Genomic DNA, 25830 nt, shown 5'->3' with positions numbered 1-25830 from the left:
CGTTTATATACGTAAAAAGATAATTATAATGTGGTTTTTAATGTCAAAAACGTCTACCTACTTACCTACTTTGTTTTACTTATTTTTTTTAGAGTATTTGTTATAAAGTTAATAAAAGGTGCAAAAGAAAATGTCCGTTTGAAGTGTTTCCTCTGCATGTTTATGATAGTGGCTTGGACTAGCCACATCCAACTAAACCTGACAGGGAAGTATAATATTTCCACTCAAGCAGTGGGTTGTTGACTGCACTATGATTAAATTTAATGTTTAATTTAGAGACACGTATATTTGCGCAGTTCTTGAAAAAAAAAGTGAGGGGTGATATAACCAAACACATTCGCACTTGCACATTTATTTCTGGCAACGAAAGAAGTTTGAAATTGAGACGAAAAAAATCCACTGAGGGAAGTGTGTTCTTGTGAAACAGTTCAAAAAAATCCCGCTTGCTCGGCAGATTTTCCTCCAACCTCCTTCGTTTTGGAAGACGACACGACAACGCAAAGAAAGCCATATTTGGCGCCTCACTTTTTATGTTAGTTCTGAGATGGTGACTCATCAAGACAATATTAACTTTGTTTTTCTCCTCACCTGTCTGCTTGACAATGTATTGATATTATCAGGAGAAATAAGATGTTGATTACTTGCTGTGAAATATTCGTACGCGACAATACAAAGGAAACACCAATGGTAATCACATCCGATTCGGGTTTTTCGCTTCTAAAGCATATATAAACGAAAACTATCGACTAACTTACTTTACCAACTTTTTCCTCGTATTTTTGTAGAACTTCTACTTCAAAGCAACTAATTTTAAAAATGTACATGTCAAAGACAGCTGTTTAGGTGGTCACAGAAAAGTGGCACGAAGAAGCTTAATAAAATAATGATCCAGTGTATAAAGCGACTCATTGGCTACTTTTTGTGCTTAATTGAAATAACTACGGCTAAGTAAATTAGAGGGATATTTGACCATGTGATCTTCATTAGAATGCATGTTCTAAAAAGCCGCCGTTTTTTTTGTTATCGTTATTTCCAGTTTGTTTTTCGTAGTGTTATCATGTGGGTGAATAGTTCTGAAAAGATCTGTTGTTAGTGACTGACGTTTCGATGAACCTGAGCAGCGAAAGTCATCTTTAGAGTCCATTAACTATATTTTATTTTGTTGTTTTTCCTATTAATAAATCAATTAAAGTTCTGCAAAATCGAACTCGGTTTTAAATGTAATTTACGTTTTTTGGGAAAAGCAAACTTATAATTTCAATTCCGAAAATCGAAACCAAATTATGCAAATTCAAATTGATATTCAGCACCTTCTTCTAACTTGCACTTTTATGACAAACGATGTATATAACTCTCGATCTTTCCCTTTGAACTTCAAAAATAAACCTTTTATTTAACAAATAAAGAAGCCTAAGCCATGTTTTATACTGTCATAAAACACGACGGGAATTTGAGAACACGAGGGAAATGTAGAAAACATGAGCCGCAGGCGAATGTTTTCTACATTTCTCGAGTGTTCTCAAATGCCCGGAGTGTTTTATGACAGTATAAAACATGGCTAAAGGCTTCTTTATTTGCTTTATGATATAGATTTTAGACACCGCGAGTGAAAAGTTTAATTAAAAATATGTACAACAAGAGCGAGTAAACAAAGATGAAAAGCAGAAAATAGTTTACGGGAAGACCAGAAAACTGACACAATTTCATTCAGTATTCGACGTAAAATAAGGCTAAGCATTTCAGGTAAGTTTGTTACCTTTTAATCTTGATCTTGTCTTTTTGAACTTCGATAAACTTCACCGACTGCACCGAGTGCAATTTCGTCTCAGCATAATATAGTAGTCTCGATGACATCCGTCCCTTGCTTCGTTCGACTTGAACAAGGCGTATAATTTCCAGAAAAGCTATTGCTTCGGATATTCCCGTAAACCTTAATTGTTGTCACAATCAAGTTCCAGCATGAATAGACGATTTAAGAGGAGATTGTCGAAGAAAATCTTCGAAAGAAAACTCTCTCGCTCGCTTTCCTTGCGAGTTTCATTCAACTCAAGCAGTGGAGACCGCGCCACAATTTTTCCCGCCTCACTTCGTTTACATCAAAATGAAATGTCCAGTGGATTTATACTTAAAAAGGAATTTAATAAAACAATTATTCCATTCGCCCTTGTTGAATACGAGTGGTTATAGCCAACGAACAGTCAACGACGCGCGAAGCACTCGAGGAAAGCTGACGAAAAACAATAAAACATGATTTTTCTATGTTTTATACTCTGATAAAACATAGGTTTTTAGCCAATCAAAGCGCGCGTAGACTCCTATCTATATTATAATGATCTTTTACTAGCTGTTTTCCTTTTACCAGTACCATTTCACTGTAACATCGCCTAGTGCTCTTTGCAAAGTTCCTGCAACATAATGGATAAAGCTGTCCCGCTCTATTCATCATACATCGTCAATTGTGTGTTCAACGCCTTCTCATCCTACACCGCTATCATGTTAAACGTTGTCACAATCCACGCGATAAGAAAAACTTCGTCGTTGCAAAAGCCTTTAAAAACATTGCTCCTGAGTCTTGCTGTTTCTGATGTTGGTGTTGGTTTACTGGTTCAACCTTTGTACATTGCATGGATGGTTAGTCGTACTTATTCCACGGAAACTGCGTTGGAGATCACCACACTTGTATTTAGTAACGCTTCGTTCTTTGGTGTTGTGGCCATATCAGTAGACAGATTCTTGGCTATTCATCTTCATCTCAGATATCAAGAACTTGTGACTCACAAGCGCGTTGTTGCTGGGGTGATCTCAATTTGGGTTTTAAGTATAATTTTTTCATTGATTTATTTTTGGAGCCCAGAAGAAACTACTAACGTGGTCATCATAATTATTTCCGGTCTATGTATTATTTGTACAACAATTGTTTATTGCATAATTTACTTTGTTGTAAGACACCACACAAACCAAATGCAAGCCCTGCAAGTACATCATGTTGATATAAATGGTCAAATGGCAAATTTTGCGAGGCAGAGAAAATCTACCATCAGTACATTCTGCGTTTATCTTGTGTTTTTAATTTGTTATTTGCCAGATTATTGCGCTGCAATTGCCTATATGATCTCTGGATCAAGCATTGCTTTAAAAGGTCTGTTTCTTTACTTAAGGACCATTGTGTTTCTTAATTCCTCTCTGAATCCTGTTATTTACTGTTGGAAGATGAGACACATTCGACACGCTATCATGGACATACTGCAAAATATACTTCCAAGCCAAAACTGAACAAAGCTGCAGTAGCTAGACAGTGATCCAGCAAACTAATACTGCTGTAACAATACTTTAATAAAAGATATTATTACTAACAGTTCATCTCTGTCGAGACATTAAATGTTGAGTTATTTAAATTTTTCTATGAAGCACGATTTATGCTTTCTTCTGTTAGTATTTGTTAAAAAGATCTACTGAGATAATAATATTAATGCATATCATGTCAGAACTAATACTTGGCTTCACACTAGAAGTTAAGTTAGTTTCAAGTCAGCACTTGAATCAAGTGCACTTAAAAATCTTAAGTCGTATTTTACAAAATCTGGCTTCACACTCGATGACTAAGTATATTACTTGAGGTACAAGCTGTCAATCATCGGGGTAAAATCAGTCACGCATAATTATCACAAACACGATTGCACGCTTGTGAAATCATTGTATTTGTTGCGGCGCGAAGAAGTGGCCAGGTTGAAAAAGTGGCTGCACGTGTGGCTGGTTTTGAAGAACCGCATTTCGTGGTAGAAATGAAAACCGATGGTTAAAGCCGTCTCTAAAAAAAAGGAAGTTAAAAGAGGATTATAAGTTTATTATAAGTTTAACCATATGCATCGACTTTTCTTTTCTTTCTTTGTTAACTTACATAAAAGACTCTTGCTCCTCCGAACACCAGCCGTCCATTTTGAATTTCTTCTGATTTCAGCTGGCAAGTTGTTTTTCAGAATCGTGACAACGCTGCACGCGCGCGCTTTCATTTGGCTTCCATTTCCTATTGGTCAAGTGCGTTCTCAAGTGTGGTGTAGACCATACTTGGCGGTGTACTTCGGCTTCTTTGAACTACGAAAGTTTCCATGGTCACCAAGAAAAGTTCAAGTAAGTACGTTTTACCCCTTCACACTCAAAGTAGGTTCCAAGTGCACTTAGACTATACTTTAAGCTCTAGTGTGAAGCCAAGTAATATATCTACCAGCCTGCTGTTGTAGCTTGTTGCTTCACTCAGTTTCTTTTAGGGATATGTAACAAACGAAAAGTTGCAAAAAAGAAAATGTCAATTTGAAATATTTTCTCGCCATGTTAGGAATAGCCACATCCAAATAAACCTGACAGGCTGGTATTAAATTACACTCAGGCAGCAGGTTGCTGACTGCTGCATGTCTAAAATTAAATTAATTAGCGTGTTTGTTTCTATTCGTTTCCATTTTATTATATGTTCAAGACACTTTTAGTGGCACAGTTCTGTAAAATTAGGAGGGGCCGCGTTGTAATAATCCAGAACATTCGGGCTCTGGCGTAAAGGGAGTTTTAAGGAAAAGAAATCCATTGAAGGACTGCATGAGTTGATATGAATTCGAAAGAGGGCAGAAGATGTCACTCAATCTTCCTTTCTTGTACCTGCACTTACCGTAAAAACTTAACCAAGCTTCCCCTCACTCGAAAGCCCCCCTCAGGAAGTTCATTTTGTTTAATAAGTTAGCCCACCTTTGTTTTAAGCCCCATCCCTAAAGGATGGATCATCACAATCACTTGAACAAGAAAACAAAGTAATGTTAGACCTTTATACTCATTCATGCACCACACTCATTATATATTGTTAGTTTTGTGCGAAAATGTGTTACTAAACAGCACTAAAAGAGTAGAAAGTCCACTTTATTACTTTTATATGTGCCCTAATTTATTTATGGTTTGAAATAAGCCCCCGTCTCTATAATTAGCCCCCTCTATATTAAGCTTCTACTTCCCCTTCGCCACCTCAAAAGGTTTCAAAACGACATAAGCCCCCTTTCCCGGGGGGATCTTTTACGTTACCTTGATAAGCAGTTTTCTCCTCCAGCTCCTTTGTTTTAAAGGCGAAAACGAAACAGTGCGAAGAATTCGTATTCTCCAACTCTTTGCTCCACATTTTTTAGTTCTGAGAACTTGGTGACACATCAAGACAATGTTAACTTGAAGAACAAGAACTAGCCTAATCCAACAGGCAGCGGGTTGGTGACTTCCCCCTATATAAAATTTACCGTTTGTTCCTTTCCTTTTCTACCTAATTTTTAGCTGCGCATTTGTAAAACAATCGGGTTTGCACATTACTTTTCTTTTTAAAGGGATTGTGCAAATGGATGTTCCACTGAGGGAAGTGAGTTCTTGTAAAAACGGTCAAGAGATCCTACTCGTTTTTCTGCTTTCTTGCACTTGCACTCACCTTGTTCAGCACACTTTACTCCAGCCTCCTTTGTTTTGAAAGCGCACACCAACGCAACGTGACAAAAGCTTCAGAATTCCCCTAATTTATTCCTGTATATTTCCTTTTAATGTCAGTTCTGAGAATCCGGTGATACATCAAGATATTAACTTTGTTTTTCTCCTCACCTGACTACTTTCAATGTATTGATATTATCAGGAGAAATAAGATGTTGATCACTCGCTGTGAAATATTTGCACGCGACTGAGAGTAAGTAAACACAAGTCGTAATCACATCGTGTTTTTTTTTTTAAATTATAAACTCCTGTCTTACTCACTGTACCAGCTTATTTCAAGAGAGGATAAGGGGACTCATCCTCTCTTGCTTATTTTTAATATTTTAGTTTAACCTTTTAAAATGTACAGGTCGAAGACAACTGAAGACAACTGTTCAGGCTGTCAGAGAAACATGACGCGTAAAAACGGCCAATAACCACAAAGGATGTTCACGTTCAACTGACCCATTTATTGCTGTTACCACAAATGATTTGCCTGCAGCAATAGTTTTATTCTATAATTTTGATTAAGTTTTATTCTTTTTGATAATGTGTAACTTGTTTTGCGTGTTTAATTTAAATAACTGTAGCCTTTTATGCAGGCTAAAATAGGAAGCTGCGGAACATTTGACCATCTGTTAGCTACTAACATTAAAATGCGTGTATTAATATAAACGGTCAACAAAACGGTTTTCCAGTAAAACTGTATATATCCAAATGAGATATTTTATATAAATCAATCCAACGTATTCAGAAGGAATAAATAAGGTTTTGATCGTAATTTCGTTTTCCTGAAAAATAATAATACAGAAAAGGGACGGCGAAAACCGTGTAAAGGCGGCAGGAATTTTAACCTGTTAAATTCTGTTAGCAGGTTTTTTGTCGCGTGTAGATATTATTATTCATACAGTTAATTTTTTAAGAATAAACGTGTTCCTGGCAGTAATTAACTCAGTATAAGTATACGTATTTATTTTTCAGTCCAAATTTTCTGTCTTCATCCCTAGAACTCTATTCAACACAATAAATTTTCAAATCGACAGTCTAACACAATTGAGGCTGTCACAGAAACATGACGCACAGAAGCTTAATTATTATGCGATAAAGAACTTTAACCATCACTTTTAGAACAAGCAGTTTGACTTGCAATAATAATTTTGTTTTAATTATGATAATGTTTAGCAGATGAGCGCAGTAGACGTCAAGAATTCAGTGTTTTTATTGAACTGGAATAACAGCGGCGAAATAATTTGCAAAACATTTGACCATCTGAGCTTCATTCAGAATGCGTCAGTGTTCAAAATAGCCATCCGTTTTCTCGTAAAACTCTATTGCCAATGAGTTGTTTAATAAACGTTCTTTAAATCGAACTCAGTTTTGAATGTTTTGTGGGAAAAGTGAACTTCCCCATTCCAATTCCGAATATAAATACGAGACGTTCGTTGTTATTCAAATTCTAATTAATATTCAGCAACTTTTTCTAACTTTCAATTTTATGACAAACGATATATTAGACGCTCGATTTCTTTTTCCTTAAACTTCAAAGAGATACGTTTTTCTATTTTTTTACTAGTTGTTTTAGTTTCCAGGGCAAACGTGATGCGAAAAACGAAAACTTTATTCGTTAATTTAATTGAGTATGCAAAAAATGAAAACAGACGGTAGTCTAGCTCCCGCATTTATTAGTCCTAGACAGGAAGTAGTAATATAGCATTTGAACAAGCTTTACGTGTTTAACGATCAATCTTTCTAAAACGCAACTCAGCTTACGGTAAATTTTTACTGAAATATCACTCGCTGTTTCTAACTATAGTTACTGTTATAAAATGGATGAAACTAGCTCACTCTATTCATCATACATCGCTAACTGTGTGTTCAACGCTTTCTCATCCTACACCGCCATCATGTTGAACATTGTAACAATCCACGCAATGAGAAAAACTACGTCGTTGCCAAAGCCTTTGAAAACATTGCTCCTGAGTCTTGCTGTTTCTGATCTTGGTGTTGGTTTACTGGTTCAACCTTTGTACATCGCAGTGATTGTCAGTCCTACTCATTCCAAATACAGCGCGTTCAACATCGTCGCACTTATATTTACTCATGCTTCATTCTTGAGTGTTGTGGCAATAAGTGTAGACAGATTCTTGGCTATTCATCTTCATCTCAGATATCAGGAACTTGTGACTCACAAGCGTGTTGTTGCTGTGGTGATCTCAATTTGGATTTTAAGTGTATTCTCTTCATTTATGTTTCTGCGGATTTCAGTCTATGTTGCTGCAGTGGTAATCGTTATTATTTTTGGACTTTGTTTCATTTGCACAACAACTGTTTATTGCAGAATTTATTTTGCTGTACGACGCCACACAAACCAAATTCAAGCCCTGCAAGTACAAGTAGCACAGAATGTTGAAATGGCAAATGCTGAGAGGCAGAGAAAATCTGCCGTCAGTACATTCTACGTACATCTTGTGTTTTTGGTTGGTTGTTTGCCAAACTATTGCGCTTTTATTGCCAGTATGCTCACTGGACCAAGCATCGCCTTGAATAATCTGTGGCTGTATTTAAGGACCCAGATGTTTCTTAATTCGTCTCTGAATTCTGTTATTTACTGTTGAAAGATGAGACACATTCGATACGCTATCATGGACATACTGCGAAATATACTCCCAAGCCAAAACTGAACTATGCTACAGTCAAAAACGAACTAATACATCAAACGAACTAATACATCTTAAGGAATACTTTTATGAAAGATATGACCACTAACAGTTCATCGTGGTCGAGACGCTAAAGTTTTAGTTATTTCAAGTTTCTGATCTGAAACATAGTCTATGTATATTATATATTTTCCTTTGTTTATATATGTAAAAAAGGAACAACATAAATGTTTATAATGTCAGAACCAATACTGGCCTACTATTGTTTTATTCAGCTTCTTCTCGTGCAATTCGTTACAAGATACATGTAACTTAAATTTGCAAAAAGAACATGTCTTTTTGAAGTATTTTTCTTCCATGTTACAAGGTAGTGCGGTAGATTTGTCACGTCCATCTAAACCTGACAGGCACGTATTGCATTTCCACTCAATGAGCGGTTTGTTGACTATTCCGTGTCTAGAATTAAATTAATTTGCGTCTCCATTATTTCTGTTCCCATTTCAGTTTTTTTTTTCAATTTTATAGAGACCCATTTAGCCCCTCTGTTCTGAAAAGAACTCAGAGACTCAAAGGGCAGTAAAAATGCAATATGGCCAATAAATTGACATAATAATAATAACTTCGTTTGAAAATAAGTCAAATGAGTTTAATTTTAATTTAAAAAGGCTGCTTTATGTTTACTTGTTATGTTTACTTAATTGTTGAAAGACCGATCGTGATGCATTTCGATTTTGACATGATGCAAACCAATAAATCATGTGACAAGCTACATCCGGAAGAAGAATTCCCCCTATTGTCGACACTCGAGTTCAGATTTTCAGTCAAGGAAGCTTTTCAAATAACATTGGTAAACTTCCCGTTTTACCAAGGGCGCAAGGTCAGGTGCTCCCCACCCCCTTCTCACAGGAATAACTAATTAATTGATATTAATTAATTGCTGATTAAGGCGCGTTTACACGACTGAGATAATTAGTACAGACCCGTCAGAAAATTGGTCCGGACTTGACCACTTTTGTAGAAAAACAGTCATAATCAAAACGGGGACGTAAGGCGCGTTTACACGACAGAAAAATTTGGGTACGGACACGTCAAAAAATTGGTTCCGACGTAATCACCTTTGAAGAGAAACATCAAATCGGGGCCATATAATTTAGGCGCGTTTACACGACAAAAAAATTTGGATACGGACCAGTCAAAAAATTGGACCGGAACTCACCGCTTTTGTAGAGAAAAAGTTAAATCAAAACGGGGCCATAGGCGGCTATAACCCCGTTTTGATTTGACTGTTTCTCTACAAAAGCGGTTTGGTCCGGACAATTTTTTGATTGTCCGTACCTCATTTCCTCTGTCGTGTAAACGCGCCTAGGCGCCTGAGGCCCCGTTTTGATTTAACTGTTTCTCTACAAAAGTGGTCAGATCCGGACCAATTTTCTGACGGGTCCGTACCCAAATTTCTCTGTCGTGGTGTAAACAGGCCCTCTTTCTGCACTTACCTTGCTTAGCAGATTTTTTTCTTCAACACTAAAAATTTACACGTAACGCAACGCGAAAGCTTAAGAACTGCCCCTAATTTATTCCTATTTTTTTCTTCTAATGGTAGTTCAGAGAATCTAGTGATTTATCAAGTCAATATTAACTTTGATTTTCTCCTCACCTGTCTGCTTGACAATGTGTTGATATTATCAGGAGAAATAACATGTTGATCACTAGCTGTGAAATATTCACACGCGGCACGAGAAAGCAAACACCAGTCATAATCACATGAATCGTGTTTTTCTTTTAAGTAGTTATGATTCCTTCGTCTGTACCAACTACCTACGCATATTTTAGTTCAATCTTCTTTTAATCCGTAGAAATGTACTCAAAGCAACTTATATTTGTGTACAGGTCAATAACCACAAAGGATGTTCAAGTTCAAATGACACATTTACCGTCGCAATCACAAATGGTTTGCCTTTTGCAATAATTTTCGACACAGTTTTATTCTATAATCATGAGAAAGTCTTTTTCAAAGTACCGATAACTGGTTTTGCGTGTTTAATTTAAAAAAAGTTCACCACTAAATTTCTCTGATTCTGATTTTTCCGGCTAATCTTCCCTTTTTATGACAAACGATAAATAAGACCATCGATTTTTCCCTTGAACGTCATAAAAGTGCACCCGACAAGACCGAAAGGTAGTGCACGTGCTGGATACTAATAAGACGGCGACATGACAAACGCGAATTTTCACGTTTTCTTTCTCTTTCGGACATGTGGAAACAAGATACTTTTAGCCACGCTGAATTTTAGAAGAATGTTTGAACACTCATGACATGCGACAGTAAAAGTAAAGCTGCAGAATAAGGACTCCTGAGAGGATAGACAAAATCTTTACGTGCAAAAATACAAACTTGTATACTTCCTTTAGGCCCATATGCAAAATTCAAGTGACTACCCAGACCACCTTTCTGTCTTGTCGCGTGCACTTCTGTGCTTCAGATTTTCCCGACAACGTTTCTCGAATAAAGGTGGATTTCCACTGTCGCGTTTTTGTTTACGCACGTTAACGCGCGTAAAAATTATAAACGTACGTAAAATGAAATTTTACGCGCGCGATTACGTGCGTCGAATTTACGTTGTCCAATTTCCAATGCCACGTTTTTTTCCAGGTATTTACGCACGTGACGCGCACGTTTACGCACGTAGCGATTTGGGGGGTTTTGAAAAAAGTTGAACCGAGTTCAACTTTTTCGCGGTTGTCTGCGGTTACGCAACGATTTACCCAATCATACTTTTGGATTTCGTCACATGACACCACTTACCATGTGGAAAACCATTTTGTTTTAAATCGCCCATCGATTTACTTGGGAAAATATTCAGATGTAGAAACACTTCTCATCGAGAAAGTCTTAACATTTCAAGAAATAATCTATAGAACTGGCTACAGAACCAAATTACACGAACGCAGTAGTGAAAGAAAACGCCTGGCGTCAGGTCACGTAGGCTTTGAACCGGGAATCCGGGAAGGTCGCCTCAAATCTTCTTTTACTTGATGGTGTCTTTCGGAAGCAGTTTATAAAATGCCTCTTGTTCATATTCACGCATTTCTTTTTCTAGCGTGTGGTACAAAGTGTTTTCATGGCAGGTAAAGTCTTTATTTAAAGTCTTTATTTAACGAGGGTAGCACTAAAATAGCATAAAAACACTAACAAACCAGTGGCCCTCAATAATTATTTACAATAAAATATAAAAATACGCAGAACAATACGAATATTAAAACTATGGATAAACTAAAACTATGAAATATTACGAATAAAAATAAAAATACAAGAAATACGAGATAAAATATTAAAAAGGTAAAAAGAGTAAAAGTGTAACTAAATTACAGAATAAAATGATTTAAAAACTGCTGTTCTTTAAAAATTCTCTTCCAAAGAGAGTTCCTAAAAGCTTTAATTGTTGACAATTTTCGCATAGATAGGGGTAGGCTGTTCCATTCTTTACAAGCAGTCACGGTAAAAGTTCTGCCACCTTCAGTTAATCGTTTTATAACTGGATGAACAATATTAAAATTGGCATATCTTGTATTTCGTGAATGAGTCTCGCTAGTAAGCTTAAGTAAGCTTTTCAGATAGGTGAGTACATGCCCCTGTAAACGCTTGTATATAATGCAGCACTTACTTAGTTTAGCCTGTTCGGTAAATGGTATCCAGTTAAGTCTATTAAACAGTTTGACAGAGTTCGCTTGGCGATCGGCATCTAGAATTACTCTTGCAGCCCTCTTCTGCAGTTTTAGAACACGTGTGAGGGTATGTTTGTCACAGCTGGTCCAAACCACGCTCACGTAATCTATAATCGGTCTAATCATGGTGTTATAGTAAAATAGTCTATGTTTTAAAGGTAAGCAGCATTTGATGCTCTTTAAAATTCCTATCCGCTGCGACAGTTTTATACATATTTTGTCCACATGAGGGATAAATGTTAGTTCATGGTCGATCTCTAGACCCAAAAGCTTTGCACATTGGACATTTTCAAGTTGCTTTCCATTAACAGCAATAGCAAGGTCCTGGCTAATTCTGGTTGAAAGTCGCTTACCAGTGACGGCAAGCACTTTTGTCTTGCTCTCATTAAGAGGAAGTTTATTTGCTGTTGCCCATTGGTCGACTTCAGAAATCGCTGTAGTCAGTGAGCTTTGTAAGAAATCAACGGAACCATAGTTAGCGGTGGAGGTTACTGTTGTGTCGTCTGCATATAAGTCAATCTGAGCAGAGCTCACATGTAGCGGAAGATCATTAATGAAAGCGATGAAAAGCAAGGGACCCAGAATTGAGCCCTGAGGAACACCATGACGAACACAAGCAGTAGGGGATTCTTTGTTACCTATAGATACCAACTGAAGCCTTTCATTTAGATATGATCGAAACCAATTTATTGGCAGCCATGTTGGAAGAGTCAAACAACAAGATATTTGCATAAAAATGTTAATGATTTTTTCCCAAAGGAAAAACAACTTATTGTTTCACTTCTCCAATATGGCCGACAATCACGCACTCTATTCACCAACTTGATAATTCAGTATGGCGAGCATTTACGCACGTTCAACGCGCGTAAAAAGGAAACACTTTTTATTACTTTTTACGCGACAGTGGAAATTTGCCTACGTATCTTTTTTTACGCACGTTTTACGTACGTAAATATTTACGCGTCAGTGGAAATCCACCTTAAGCTGTGTAAACAAGTTTGTTGCGTTTTCCGGGAAGTAGTGATGCGAAAACGAAAAGTATTATAAACAAAAATGAGTAAATACACATGAAAATGGTCACACATTTATTAGTTCTAGAACGGAAGAACTAACAGACCATTGAAACAAGTTGCAAATCTTTAAAGATCAAACAGTCTCGTGCAAAGCTCAGCTTACGGTACAATTTTAACGTAAGATCGTTTGCTGTTTCTTCCTGAAGTTCTAGCAATATAATGAAAGACGTAATCATCGCTAATTGTGTGTTCAACGCCTTCTCATCCTACACCGCTATCATGTTGAACATTGTAACAATCCATGCGATGAGAAAAACTACGTTGTTGCCAAATCCTTTAAAAACATTGCTCCTGAGTCTTGCTGTTTCTGATCTTGGTGTTGGTTTACTGGTTCAACCTCTGTACATCGCATGGATGGTCAGTCCCACTTTTTCCACGCGCACGGCGCTTAACATAATCGCTACGGTATTTGTTTACGCTTCGTTCTTGAGTGTTGTGGCCATAAGTGTAGACAGATTCTTGGCTATTCATCTTCATCTCAGATATCAGGAACTTGTGACTCACAAGCGTGTTGTTGCGGTTGTGACCTCAATATGGGTTTTAAGTCCATTTCTTTCATCGATTTGGCTTTGGATCCGAGCAGTCGATACCGTCAGACTTGTCGACATCAGCATTCAAGGTTTTTGTTTCATTTGTACATCAGTTGTTTACTTCAGAATTTATTTTGCTTTGCGACGCCACACAAACCAAATGCGAGCCCTGCAGGTACAACAAGTACAACAAGTAGAACAAGTAGAACAATTTTCAAATATTACTAGGCAAAGAAAATCTGTCTTTAGTACATTCTACGTATATCTTGCGTTTTTGCTTTGTTATTTGCCAAATTATTGTATTTTAGTTGCCAGTATCTTCCCTGCACCAAAGCCCGCTTTAAATGAAATGTCCATGTGGCTTTACTCCATGACTCTGGTCCTTCTTAACTCATCCTTAAATCCTGTTATTTACTGTTGGAAGATGAGACACATTCGACACGCTATCATGGACATACTGCGAAATATGTTGCCGAGACAAAACTAATCAAACCAACAATTACTAGATAGTGATCCAGCAAACTTATGTACTTGAAGAGCACTTTTATGAATGTTATTTCAACTCCCAGTTAATCTCGGACGAGACTCTAAATTTCTCTGAGCTACTTATAGTTTCTGAAGTGTCTCACGATGGAATCGCTTTGAGGTGTCGATTGCAGTTGATTGCGATCAACTAAATGACAAAATAACTACCAGTGTATCAAAGTGTACCTTTGTTTTACTCAGTCCAGTTCAACTAGGGTATTTGTAATCAAAAAAGTGTTCAGGCTGTCACTGAAACATGCATAACGCGGAGAAGCAAATAAGCAAACAGCACTGATCTAAATGACACATGAACTGCCGTAAAAGCCGAGGAAAAATATTTTGCCTCGCAACAGTAGTTTAGAATAATGTATAAGCTAAATTTGGGTGCTAACTTGAAATAACTGTACTCTCAAGGCTGCCTGGACTGAAACAACTGCGGAAGACTTAGCCATCTGAGCCTTGTTAGAATGCGCGTATAAAACAATCACTAAACGGTTTTCCATTGCAAATTTACATATCCAAAGGAGTTTTTATTTAATAAAATTAATCCAAACTCAAAGCTCAGTTTTTGTCGTAATTAAGGTTTTCTGGCGAAAGTGAACTTCTTTACAAATAGTAATACGGAAAAAATGAGAAAGAAATACATTAGCAGATGTTTTCTTTAGCGTGAAGTAAATATTATTTCTGCAGCGAATTCCTGTTTTTCCTTTTAAAGAATAAACTCACTTCTGTTTAACTTTGTGTAACAACTCATTGCTTATTTTTGCTTAGTTTAAATTTCTGTCTCTATCCCTAGAACTCTATTCAAAACAATTATTTTTCAAATGGACAGGCCAAGACAATTAGGCTGTCACAGAAACATCACGCATAGATGCTTAATTAAGCAGCAAAAGACTTTAATCATCATGTTCTACTTTTAGAACAAACAGTTTCTTTTGCAGTTTAGCAGATGAGCGCAGCAAATGTCAAGAATCTGGTGTGGCAACCAATTTTCTGTGCTAAATTGAAAAACCTGCGGTGAAGTTAATTTGCGGAACATTTTACCACTCGGCAACTGAGCTTCATTATAATTAACAATAGACAACGGTGAATTTATACTAATGCATGTTAAAACGCCATCCGTTCTCTCGTATTAAAAATTTGAACACTGTTTCGTTTAAATAAGTTAGTCTAAGTTCCACAAAATTGAACTTGATAATATTTTCCATGTTGTGTTTCCCTATATATTTCTTTGTTATCAGAATTTGCTTTACATCAAGACAATATTAACTTTGTTTATCTCCTCACCTGTCTGCTTGACAATGTATTGATATTATCAGGAGAAATAAGATGTTGATCACTTGCTGTGAAATATTCGCACGCGACAAGAGAAAGCAAACACCAAAAGTAGTCAAAACATGCTTTTCTTTTCTACAGTATAAACGTACTCCTGACTAACTCACTGTACCAACTTTATTACTCATATTCTAGTCCAACCTTCGTTCTTAATCAGTAGAACTCTACTCAAAGACTGTCACAGAAACATGACGCGTGGAAACGACAAATACCCACAAAGAATGATCACGTTTAGAGGACACATTTACTGTTGTTCAGTTACCACAAATCATTTTTCTGCAGCAATAGTTTTCTTTTAAAATTATGATAAAGTTTTATTCTTTTTTGATAACGTGTAACTGTAGTTTTACGTGTTATTTAAAAACTGCAGCCCTTTATGCGGACTAAAATAGGAAGCTGCTGAACATGTGACCATCTGTTGGCTACAATATAATGCGTGCATTAATATAAACGGTCAACAAAACGGTTTTCCAGTAAAACTGTATACATCCAAATGAGATATTTTATATAAATCAATTCAACGTATTCAAAAGGAATTAGCGAGGTTTTGATCGTAATTTCGGTTTTCTGGCGGAAATGAACTTTCCTGAAAAATAATAATACGATAAAAGGACGGCGAAAACCTGTAAAAGCGGCCTGAATTCTAACCTGTCAAATTCTATTAGCAGGTGTTTTCTTTAGCGTGCAGTTGATATTATTTCTGCAGTGAATTCCAGTTTATCTCTTTTAAAGAATAAACGTGTTCCTGACTGTTATTAACTCAGTGTAAGAACTCATACTTATTTATTTTTCAGTCCAACAATGATTCTGTCTTTATCCGTAGAACCCTATTCAACGCAATAAATTTTCAAATCGACAGTTATTATACGGCAGAGCTTTAATCATCACTTCTAGAACAAGCAGTTTGACTTGCAATAATAGTTTTGTTTTAATTACGGTAAAGTTTAACAGATGAGCGCAGTAGACGTCAAGAATGGAGTGGTTTAATTAAACTGGAATAACTGGGGCGAAATAATTTGCAGAATTTATGACCATCTGAGCTTCATTAGAATGCGTGTTCAAAATAGCCATCCGTTTTCTTTTGCCAATGAGTTGTTTAATAAATGTTCTTCAAAATTGAACTCGTTCAAAATGTAATTTACGTTTTGTGAGCAAAGCGAACTTTCATTCCAATTCCGAATATCAAAAGGAGACTTTCGTTGGTATTCAAATTTTAATTTTTTATTCAGCAACTTTTTCTAACTTTTACTTTAATGACAAACGATAAATTAGACGCTCGTTTTTTTTTTTCCTTAAACGTCAAAAATATGCATTTTTAAAATTATTTATTAGTTGTCTTTGTTCTCTTGGCAATAGTGATACGAAAAACGAAAACTAAATGATTAATTTAAATGAGTATACAAAAAGAAAACAGACGGTTGTTTAGTACCCGCATTTATTAGTCCTAGACAGGAAGTAGTAAAACAGCATTTAAACAAGCCTTACATCTTTGAAGATCAAACAATCTCGTGCGCACCTCAGCCTACGGTAAATTTTTACTGGAATATCACTCGCTGTTTCTAACTATAGTTCCTGTTTTAAAATGGATAAAGCCGACCCGCTCTATTCGTCGTTCATCGTTAATTGTGTGTTCAACGCCTTCTCAACCTACACCGCCATCATGTTGAACATTGTAACAATCCACGCGATGAGAAAAACTTCGTCGTTGCCAAAGACTTTAAAAACATTGCTCCTGAGTCTTGCTGTTTCTGATCTTGGTGTTGGTTTACTGGCTCAACCTTTGTACATCGCAGTGATGGTCAGTCGTACTCAATCCACGTTCACCGCGTATAACATCTTCACAGTGATATTTGGTAACGCTTCGTTCTTGAGTGTTGTGGCCATAAGTGTAGACAGATTCTTGGCTATTCATCTTCATCTCAGATATCAGGAACTTGTGACTCACAAGCGTGTTGTTGCTGCGGTGGTCTCAATTTGGGTTTTAAGTCTATTATTTCCATTAATTTTTTGGTTGAGTTCAGCGGAAATTGCAAACGTGGTTATCATTGTCAACTTAGGTCTTTGTTTCATTTCTACTACAATTATATATTTCATAATTTATTTTACTGTGCGACGCCACACAAACCAAATTCAAGCCCTGCAAGTACTACAAGTAGCACAGAATGGTGAAATGGCAAATGTTTCCACGCAAACTAAATCTGCCATAAGTACATTTTACATATATCTTGTATTTTTGGTTTGCTGTTTGCCAGAGTATTGCGCTGGAATTGCCATTTTGATCTCTGGAACAAGTACTACTTTACTTGGTCTGCTACTTTACTTTAAGACCCTGGCGTTTTTTAATTCCTCTCTGAATCCTGTTATTTATTGTTGGAAAATGAGGCACATTCGACATGCTATCATGGAAATGCTGCAAAATATATTACCAAGTCAGAACTAAACAAAGTCACAGCAACTGAAGAGCGATCAGGCGAACTAACACGGTTTTTAAGGGCACTTTATGAAGGATATTACCACTAACAGTTCATCTCGGTCGGGCCACTAATCTTTTAGTTATTCAAAGTTTCTGAAGCAGCATAACTTGTACGTATATCAAAAAGACTTTCCCTCGTTTATGTACGTAAAAAGATTATGTAATGTGGTTTTTATTGTCAGGAACGTCTATCCTCTTACTTACTTTGGTTTTACTTATTTTTTAGAGTATTTGTTATAAAGTAAATAAAAGTTGCAAGAAGGAAGTGTCCTTTTAAATTGTTTTCTCCCCATGTTTAATGTAGTGGCTAGGACTAGCCACATCCAACCAAACCTGACAAGCAGGTATTAAATTTCCACTCGGAGGGCGGGTTCAGCCGACTACGATTTCGCCTCTTGATTTCTTTCCGTTCCTTTATTGTCTTTACTTTTAATTTAGAGACACGTATATTGGATCAGTTCTTGAAGAAAAGGAGAAGCGATAGAACCATGTACATTCGGGCTCGCACACCAATTTCTGCCGCCGAGAAAAGAAACAGATAAATTCCACCGAGGAAAGTGAGTTCTCGTGAAAACTTTCAGAAGTATCCCGTTTGCTCAGCAGATTTTCTCCAACATCCACCGTTTTGAAAGCCCACACGAAACACAACGCGAAGAAAGCCGTATTCGGCTTCTTGAGACTGTTAACTTTGTTTTTCTCCTCACCTGTCTGCTTGACAATGTATTGATATTATCAGGAGAAATAAGATGTTGAATCACATCGGGTTTTTCTTTTCTACAGTATGTAAACGAGCTCGATCATCCAACTCTCTGCACCAACTTTATTACTCATCTTTTTTTTTAATCCAAGCATCTTCACTTTATGGTCTTTATCCGTATAGAACAAGCAGATGTTTGAATGGACAGGTCCAAGACAACTGTTCAGACTGTCACAGAAACATGACATGTTATACGTTTAAATGTTTAAATGACAAACTGTGTCAGCGATCTGTTTTGGAAGGATTTTCCCGGACGACAGATTCGAGGTGTCAGATTCGAGGATCTGGTGTGGTGGTCATGAATAAGACAGAATAGTATTTACATTCGTCTACTAAATGATGCATCCATCAATGACACATCCAAGAGTTCATTTATGTAAGCACAGAAAGATCAAGTACGAGTGGCCGACCTCCTAAATACTATCATCCACTGCTGCAAAAAGAAAAACACCTCGAATCTGTCGTCCGGAAAATCCTTCCAAAACAGGTCAGTCGCTGACACAGTTTGTCGTAAAGGCTCCCGCCTGGCCCATCTTTATGGTCTCCCAGAGACTCACAAACAGCAGCTATCAATGCGACCGATCCTATCCGCGACAGGGACCTACAATTACGCCCTGGCTAAATGGCTTGATGACAAACTCAAGCCACTAGCAGTAAATCAGCACACCATTTCCGATACATCTTGGTATCTTACGACGTATCGTCTTTGTTCACCAACTTACCACTTAACGAAACTATCAAGATTCTAGCTGAGAAAGCATTCGCCAACAACTGGTTCAACGAAACTCACAACCTTGACATCACGAAATCAGATCTGACCGAACTTTTAAGATTAGCCACAAAAGACCAGCTCTTCCAGTTCGAAGGCAGACTGTACGAGCAAGTTGACGGGGTTGTCATGGGGTTACCCCTTGGACCTCTTATGGCAAATGCCTTACTGTGCTCTATTGAGGACAAATTAGAACGTGAGAACAAGTTACCAGGATTTTACAAACGGTACGTTGACGACACGTTAGCAACAATGGCCAATGTACCAGCTCCAACATCCTTCCTCTCTACTTTAAATGAATGCCATCCATGTATACGATTCACAATGGAGATTGCCGAGAACAACAAGCTGCCGTTCCTCGGTATGATGATTGAGAAAATAGACTGCCAACTAACAACGAGCGTTTATCGGAAACCAACAAATACTGGCTTACTCCTTCATTACCAGAGCCACGTTGATCAGCGTTACAAAAGATCCCTATTGAAAGCCATGCTTAACCGGGCATACCGTCTCTCATCGTCAAAGGAGTCTTTTGCAGTTGAATGTGAACAATTCAAACGGATGTTTGTAAAGCTCAAGTACCCACTTAACCTCATCAACTCGACAATTGCAACGTTTGTCAATTCTGTAGCCCAACCCTGTGGTGAAATCTTTGAGGCTGACCGAGAAACAAACAAACCCGTGCGGATTACCCTACCTTTCAAAGATCAGAAATCCGCTGACACAGTACGCAAACAGCTGAAAGATCTTAGTAAGAAAATTGGAACTGAGCTACAACCGGTTTACACAAGTGCTAAGATCGGCGACAAGCTGAAGTTACAATAGGAGAAGCCTGCTTTGGTGAACAATCAATGCGTTGTTTATTCATTTAAATGTGATCAGTGTGATGCTGATTATGTGGGTGACACCACACGACATCTTCATCAGCGCATAGAGGAACACCAAACCTCAGTAATTGGCAAGCACTTAAAAGAAATCCACGGTTTCGAGAGTCCTGACATAAGAAAAATGTTTTCCGTTTTAAAGAAATGCCAAGGGAAACTGGATTGTTTAGTGAACGAAATGCTTTTAATTCGAGAGAGAAAACCAGTACTAAACACGCAGGCGGACTCAATACGTTCGAAAGTATTTACCTAATTAAATACCGCACGTACTAACACTGTGAACGCTAATGACCGCGAAACACTTCTTTTAAAATATTCTAATATACTCTATCACCTCTATTTGCATTTAAAACTTAAACTCGACCGTTGTTTTATTCTTATCTACTTTTCTACTTATTCTTATCTTCTTATCTAATGAACTCAAGATGAGTTCGAAACGTCGTGGCTTATTTTCGCTTATTTTTATACTTAATTGTATATCGAAATGTTTTTAATTATTATTATTTTCAAACGATTGTTTTTAAGTCATTTCGCTATAAATATCATTTATTGTTCAGTGTAATGCAGAACCATCTGACAATTTCGAATACAAAATAAAAAAAGCAAGGCCGAGAAATGATATCATTGAAAAAAATGAGTTTTGGTTTATTTCAAGAAAACTAATCTTAGCACAATATTTCGGCTCTGTTACAGAGCCACAGTTATTTATTGATCAGCCGTGTTAATAGTACGTTATATAACAAGAAATGTAGGTTATCAAAGAAAGAGGTCTAATTCTTTGGAGGCCTTATAGTTCTTGCACGCATTGCGTGCCTATGTTTAACAGGACACGAGTGAAACTAAGACTCGGAATTTTCCTATTTTAACCAAAGTGGCCAGTAAACTCGAAAAGATTTATTATGAAACAAGAATAGAAAACAACAAACTCACAAATAAAGATTTGCCAAAACTAATGATGTCAATCTTTCCACACTTCAGTTCATTTTACTTAGTTTGATTGACTTGACACGAAGCTGCTAATCACGAGCAGGCCAAGGGATGGAGCTCCTATCCGTTGCAAATTGTTTTCTTTTTTTATTTTTATTTACTGTATTTAGAAGGTTAAGCAAAATAATATCATTGGAAAAATTAAGTTTTGGTCTATTTCAAGAAATATACAATACAACATTTCGGCTGGTAATTAAGCATGTTAATATAATGTAATTTAACTAGAAATGTAGGTAATCAAAGAACAGGTCTAATTCGCTTGAGGCCTTTAAACACTTGCACGCATTACGTGCCTTTGTTTAACAGGAATCGAGGGAAGGAGGGAAGGAGTGAAATTGACTTCGCTCACTACAAATCTTTTCCGAGTTAAAAAAAGGAGACGCCTTTGTTATCCATAACGAAGCTCTGGCTCAAAGGAACTGACTTGAGAAAAGTAAATCCGCTGTGGGACTTAGGACAGAACCTAGGTCAGAGAACTGAAACTGGTTTTCTGCCCCTGCACTCACTTTTTCCAGCAGGGTTTTCTCCAACTTCCGTAGCTTCGCCGGCTCCCCAGAAAGCGCCTTTGAATTCTCCTGACTTTTTTCTCTACATTTCATTTAATGTCAGTTCTGAGAATCTAGTGATTCATCAAGACAATATTAACTTCGTTTTTCTCCTCACCTATCTGCTTGACAATGTATTAATATTATCAGGAAAAATAAGATGTTGATCACGTGCTATGAAATATTCGCACGCTACAAGAGAAAGGGGAACAGCAATAGTAATCAAAACTTGCTTTTTTCTTTTACAGCATATAACATTCTCAAACCTATTCAACTCTCTGCACCAACTTTACTAGTTTTTTTTAGTCCAACCCACTGTCTTCATCCGTATAGAACTCTAATAAAAGCAGATAATTTTTGAAAGGACAGATCCAAGATAACTGTCACAGAAACATGACATGTTATACATTCAAATGATTTTTTCTTTTATAATTTGATCAAACTTATCCAAAGTGGAAGCTAAGTTTCTGTCGTAATTCCGCTTTCATGGCAAAAGTAAGCTCCCTTTTCGAATTATACGGAAAAAATGCGAGGATAACGCATACTGGGAACAGGAATTATAACTTGCCACTTGAAAGGTCTTTTAGCATGTGTTTTTAGCGTAATTAATATTATTTCTGCAGTGAATGTTAGCTTTTCTCTTTTAAAGTATAAACCCAACCAACTAGGTGTCGCTTATTTTCGCTGTTCCCAGCAAACCAAGCTTCGCCAATACTGCGCACTACCGCTTAAGATATCCAGCTTATAAAATCAGAGAGCATAATTAATATGATTCCTGCAGTGGATGCTAGCTTTTCTCATTTAAAATATAAACATTCCGAGTACTAACCAAAGCAAACTGTAAAATCGTCTTAATTAATTTGTTCCGTAGCTAGGTCACTATTTATAGCAACAAATTCTTAAATGGACAGATCCAAGACAACTGTTCCGAATGTCATAGAAATATGATCTAAGCAACCGTGAACTTTACCTATTTCGTTTCGCTTATATCAAATGGTTTCCCTTACAACTGTGCTTTTATTTTAATTATGATAAAGTAAAAGAGATAAGCAGTCGACATAAGGAATTCCGTGTATTAACTACTTGAATTGAGTTAAACTGGAGTAACTGCTGCGAGGTGAATATGCGGAACATTTGGCCATCTGAGCTTCATTTGAATGCGTGTTCAGAATTGAATCCAGATTGAATCCGTTTTGTTGTCAGACATCATTTCCACTTTCCAGTGCATTGTTTTACATTTTTAATTAATAAATCAATTAAATTCTGCAAATATTGAATTCAATTTAAAATGGTATTTACGTTCTCTTGGAAAGCGATCTGTCCATTCCGATTCTGAAACTCGAAACCAGACTGCAGTTGTTATGCAGATGAAATTGATATTCAGCCCTCCCCAAACCATTTTGCCTTTTACTACTGATTTTCCGTTTCAGGGGAATGGCGATGAAAAGAAGAAAAAATATTGCCTGTCAGTTGGACTGATATTTATTTTAGCATGTAAGCAGATGGTCGCTTGATACATGTCGTCACTCCTGAAAAGGACGGCAACAAAGCATTTACTGAACAAGTTTCACATCCTGCTTAAACAGCAAATTATTTCGTGTGCATACAGAAGTTCTGCCTTTGATACAATTAGTTTCACTGTGACAACGCTCCATACTGCTCATTAAAGTTCCCGCTGTATAATGAGTGAAGCTAGCCCGCTCTATTCATCGTACGTCGTCAATTGTGTGTTCAACGCCTTCTCATCCTACACCGCCATCATGTTGAACATTTTAACAATCCATGCGATGAGAAAAACTTCGTCGTTGGCAAAGACTTTAAAAACATTGCTCTTGAGTCTTGTTGTTTCGGATCTTGGTGTTGGTTTACTGGCTCAACCTTTGTCCGTCGCAAAGGATGTAATGTGGTTACAGCAAAACACGAACGGCAATGCCTTCGTTTCCGTGCTCAATGTGTACCTCTTCGTTGCGCTTGTTTTTATTAACGCTTCGTTCTTGAGTGTTGTGGCCATAAGTGTAGAGAGATTCTTAGCTATTCATCTTCATCTCAGATATCAGGAACTTGTGACTCACAAGCGTGTTGTTGCTGTGGTGATCTCAATTTGGGTTTTGAGTACATTTTTTCCAATAATCTTTTTCTGGATCTCAGACAAGATTGCTCGTGTGGTTATCCGAATTGTTTTAGGTCTTTGTTTCATTTGTACAACAATTATTTATTGCAACATTTATTTTATTGTGCGACGCCACACAATCCAAATTCAAGTCCTGCAAGTACAACAAGTAGAAGAGAATGGTGAAACCACAAATTTTGCCAGACAGAGGAAGTCTGCCGTCAGTACATTCTACGTGTATCTTGTGTTTTTGATTTGTTGTTTGCCTGAGTATATTTTGCAATTCGTCGTGCAAATTACTGGACCAAGCACCGCTTTAAGTGGTCTGATGATTTACTTCAAGACCTTGCTACGAATTAATTCCTCTCTGAATCCTGTTATTTACTGTTGGAAGATAAGACCCATTCGACAAGCTGTCATAAACACATTACGAAACCTATATTCAAACTCAAAGTTGAACAAAACTGCAGTAAGTAGCTTGACAGTAATCCAGCGAACTGATATTCTTTAAAGAGCAGTTTTATGACACTGAATAATCGACGTCGGTCGAAACAATAGGCATCCGCTAGTTATTTCGATGCAACACAATCAGACACAATTTCTGCTGTTTGTATACGTAAAAGGATTATCATTTTAATGTATATAATGTCAGAACATGACTACCGGCCTACTTTTGTTTTGAGGCTAATTTAAACGCTACGATTTGTTGGGCCGATTTGTAGGCTACGAAACATCGGGAAGCAAACCGGAGCATGTGAATGGCGATCCGACGCGTCCGCGACATCGATCCGATAAGTTGGTCCATTCGGAAAAATGTATGACCACTTCACAGATTTTCTCGTGTCGGGCCAGATGTTATGAACGAAAAAACGACGCAAATTAAAAAAATTGACGCAAAAAATTATGTCTGCAGTACTTGAACGGAAAACAAACTAACTGTAAATCTACTTCCTACCATTTTGTTTTTCGAAACGTTTGAGCCCCTTACATTTCTAAGCCAAAACATAAACAAAAGTTGCGAAAAGAAAATATCGTATAAAGGGAAATTTTCTTCTTGGTAGTTGGCGTGCAAGACGAAGCGTCCTCATGGTTAGTGCGTTGGACTTCGGGTCGAGGGGTCCCGGCTAGAGCCCTCGCCGAGGTCAATGTGTTATGCTGCTGGGAATCACGATTTACTCTTATAGTGCCTTTCTTCACCCAGGTGTATAAATGGTTACCGGCGAATTAATGCTGGGGCGTAACCCTACGATGGACAAGCATCCGATCTAAGGAGGAGTAGAAATTCCCCTAGTCACGTCATGCTACGGAAACAAAAGCGGCTGACCTGATGGGCCTCTTGTACCTAGGCGGCCAGGACTAGCCAAATCAAGCTAAATCGAAATAAACCTGACAGGCAGGTATTGTTTTTCTACTCAGGAAGGCTCAGGCAAGCTAGTTACTGACGGCTGCATGTGTAGTCACTTCTATAGAATTAAATTAATCATCGTCTTTATTTCTTTCGTTTGCAGTTTACTTTTATTATTATTTTAGAGAGAAGTTTAGTTGCACAGTTCTGTACGCTGCATTCTAAACTTTCGTGCTTGCATATGAAGTTCTGGCGGCTCAAAGTGGTTGAGGAGAAATCCACTGAGGGACTTAGAGGCGCTTTTTCTTTGTCAAAAATTGGCCGGCCAGTCCGATCCGGTGGGTTTGAATGTGAAATGGGCGTTTTGTGCAAGATTTTTCCCACAAATCCACCATAACAATGTACAATATTTATGTTTTGACTGTTTTGATAGAAAACTAGGGCCGCGGGCCCAAGATTTTGGAAAACCCATGAAGCCGAGCAATATGGTTATCAAGTGAACTTACGCCCTCCCTGCGCGCCTACAGACTCTCGGGGAGGAGAAGGGGAGTCAGAAGGCTTGGACATCCATGATATGGTCAATTGACAGTTGTCAAAAGAAGGTATCCGCTGACCAGTATCACATGACCAAAT

General features: G+C 37.4%; 4 protein-coding genes across 4 annotated transcripts; all 4 read left to right on the top strand.

The window, feature by feature from the left end:
• The first annotated feature begins 2415 nt into the window (after positions 1 to 2415).
• On the top strand, positions 2416 to 3288 carry LOC144633103 (adenosine receptor A3-like). The gene has a single exon (XM_078491896.1). The coding sequence runs from the start codon at positions 2416 to 2418 to the stop codon at positions 3271 to 3273; it is 858 nt and encodes a 285-aa protein (XP_078348022.1). The 3' UTR covers positions 3274 to 3288.
• Positions 3289 to 16791: 13503 nt separating this feature from the next.
• Positions 16792 to 18060, top strand: LOC144633934 (adenosine receptor A3-like). The gene has a single exon (XM_078492864.1). The coding sequence runs from the start codon at positions 16910 to 16912 to the stop codon at positions 17765 to 17767; it is 858 nt and encodes a 285-aa protein (XP_078348990.1). The 5' UTR covers positions 16792 to 16909; the 3' UTR covers positions 17768 to 18060.
• A 1395-nt stretch (positions 18061 to 19455) lies between these two features.
• On the top strand, positions 19456 to 20151 carry LOC144633551 (uncharacterized). The gene has a single exon (XM_078492399.1). The coding sequence runs from the start codon at positions 19456 to 19458 to the stop codon at positions 20149 to 20151; it is 696 nt and encodes a 231-aa protein (XP_078348525.1).
• Positions 20152 to 23176: 3025 nt separating this feature from the next.
• Positions 23177 to 24363, top strand: LOC144633550 (adenosine receptor A3-like). Its single transcript, XM_078492398.1, has one exon. The coding sequence runs from the start codon at positions 23425 to 23427 to the stop codon at positions 24361 to 24363; it is 939 nt and encodes a 312-aa protein (XP_078348524.1). The 5' UTR covers positions 23177 to 23424.
• The last annotated feature ends 1467 nt before the right edge of the window (positions 24364 to 25830 follow it).

Source organism: Oculina patagonica, chromosome 12, assembly GCF_052425735.1.
Source record: "Oculina patagonica isolate OP01 chromosome 12, crgOcupat, whole genome shotgun sequence".
Classification (NCBI taxonomy): Eukaryota; Metazoa; Cnidaria; class Anthozoa; order Scleractinia; family Oculinidae; genus Oculina; species Oculina patagonica.
The sequence above is the reverse complement of the archived record's forward strand: the minus strand, read 5'-3'. Positions and strand labels throughout refer to the sequence as shown.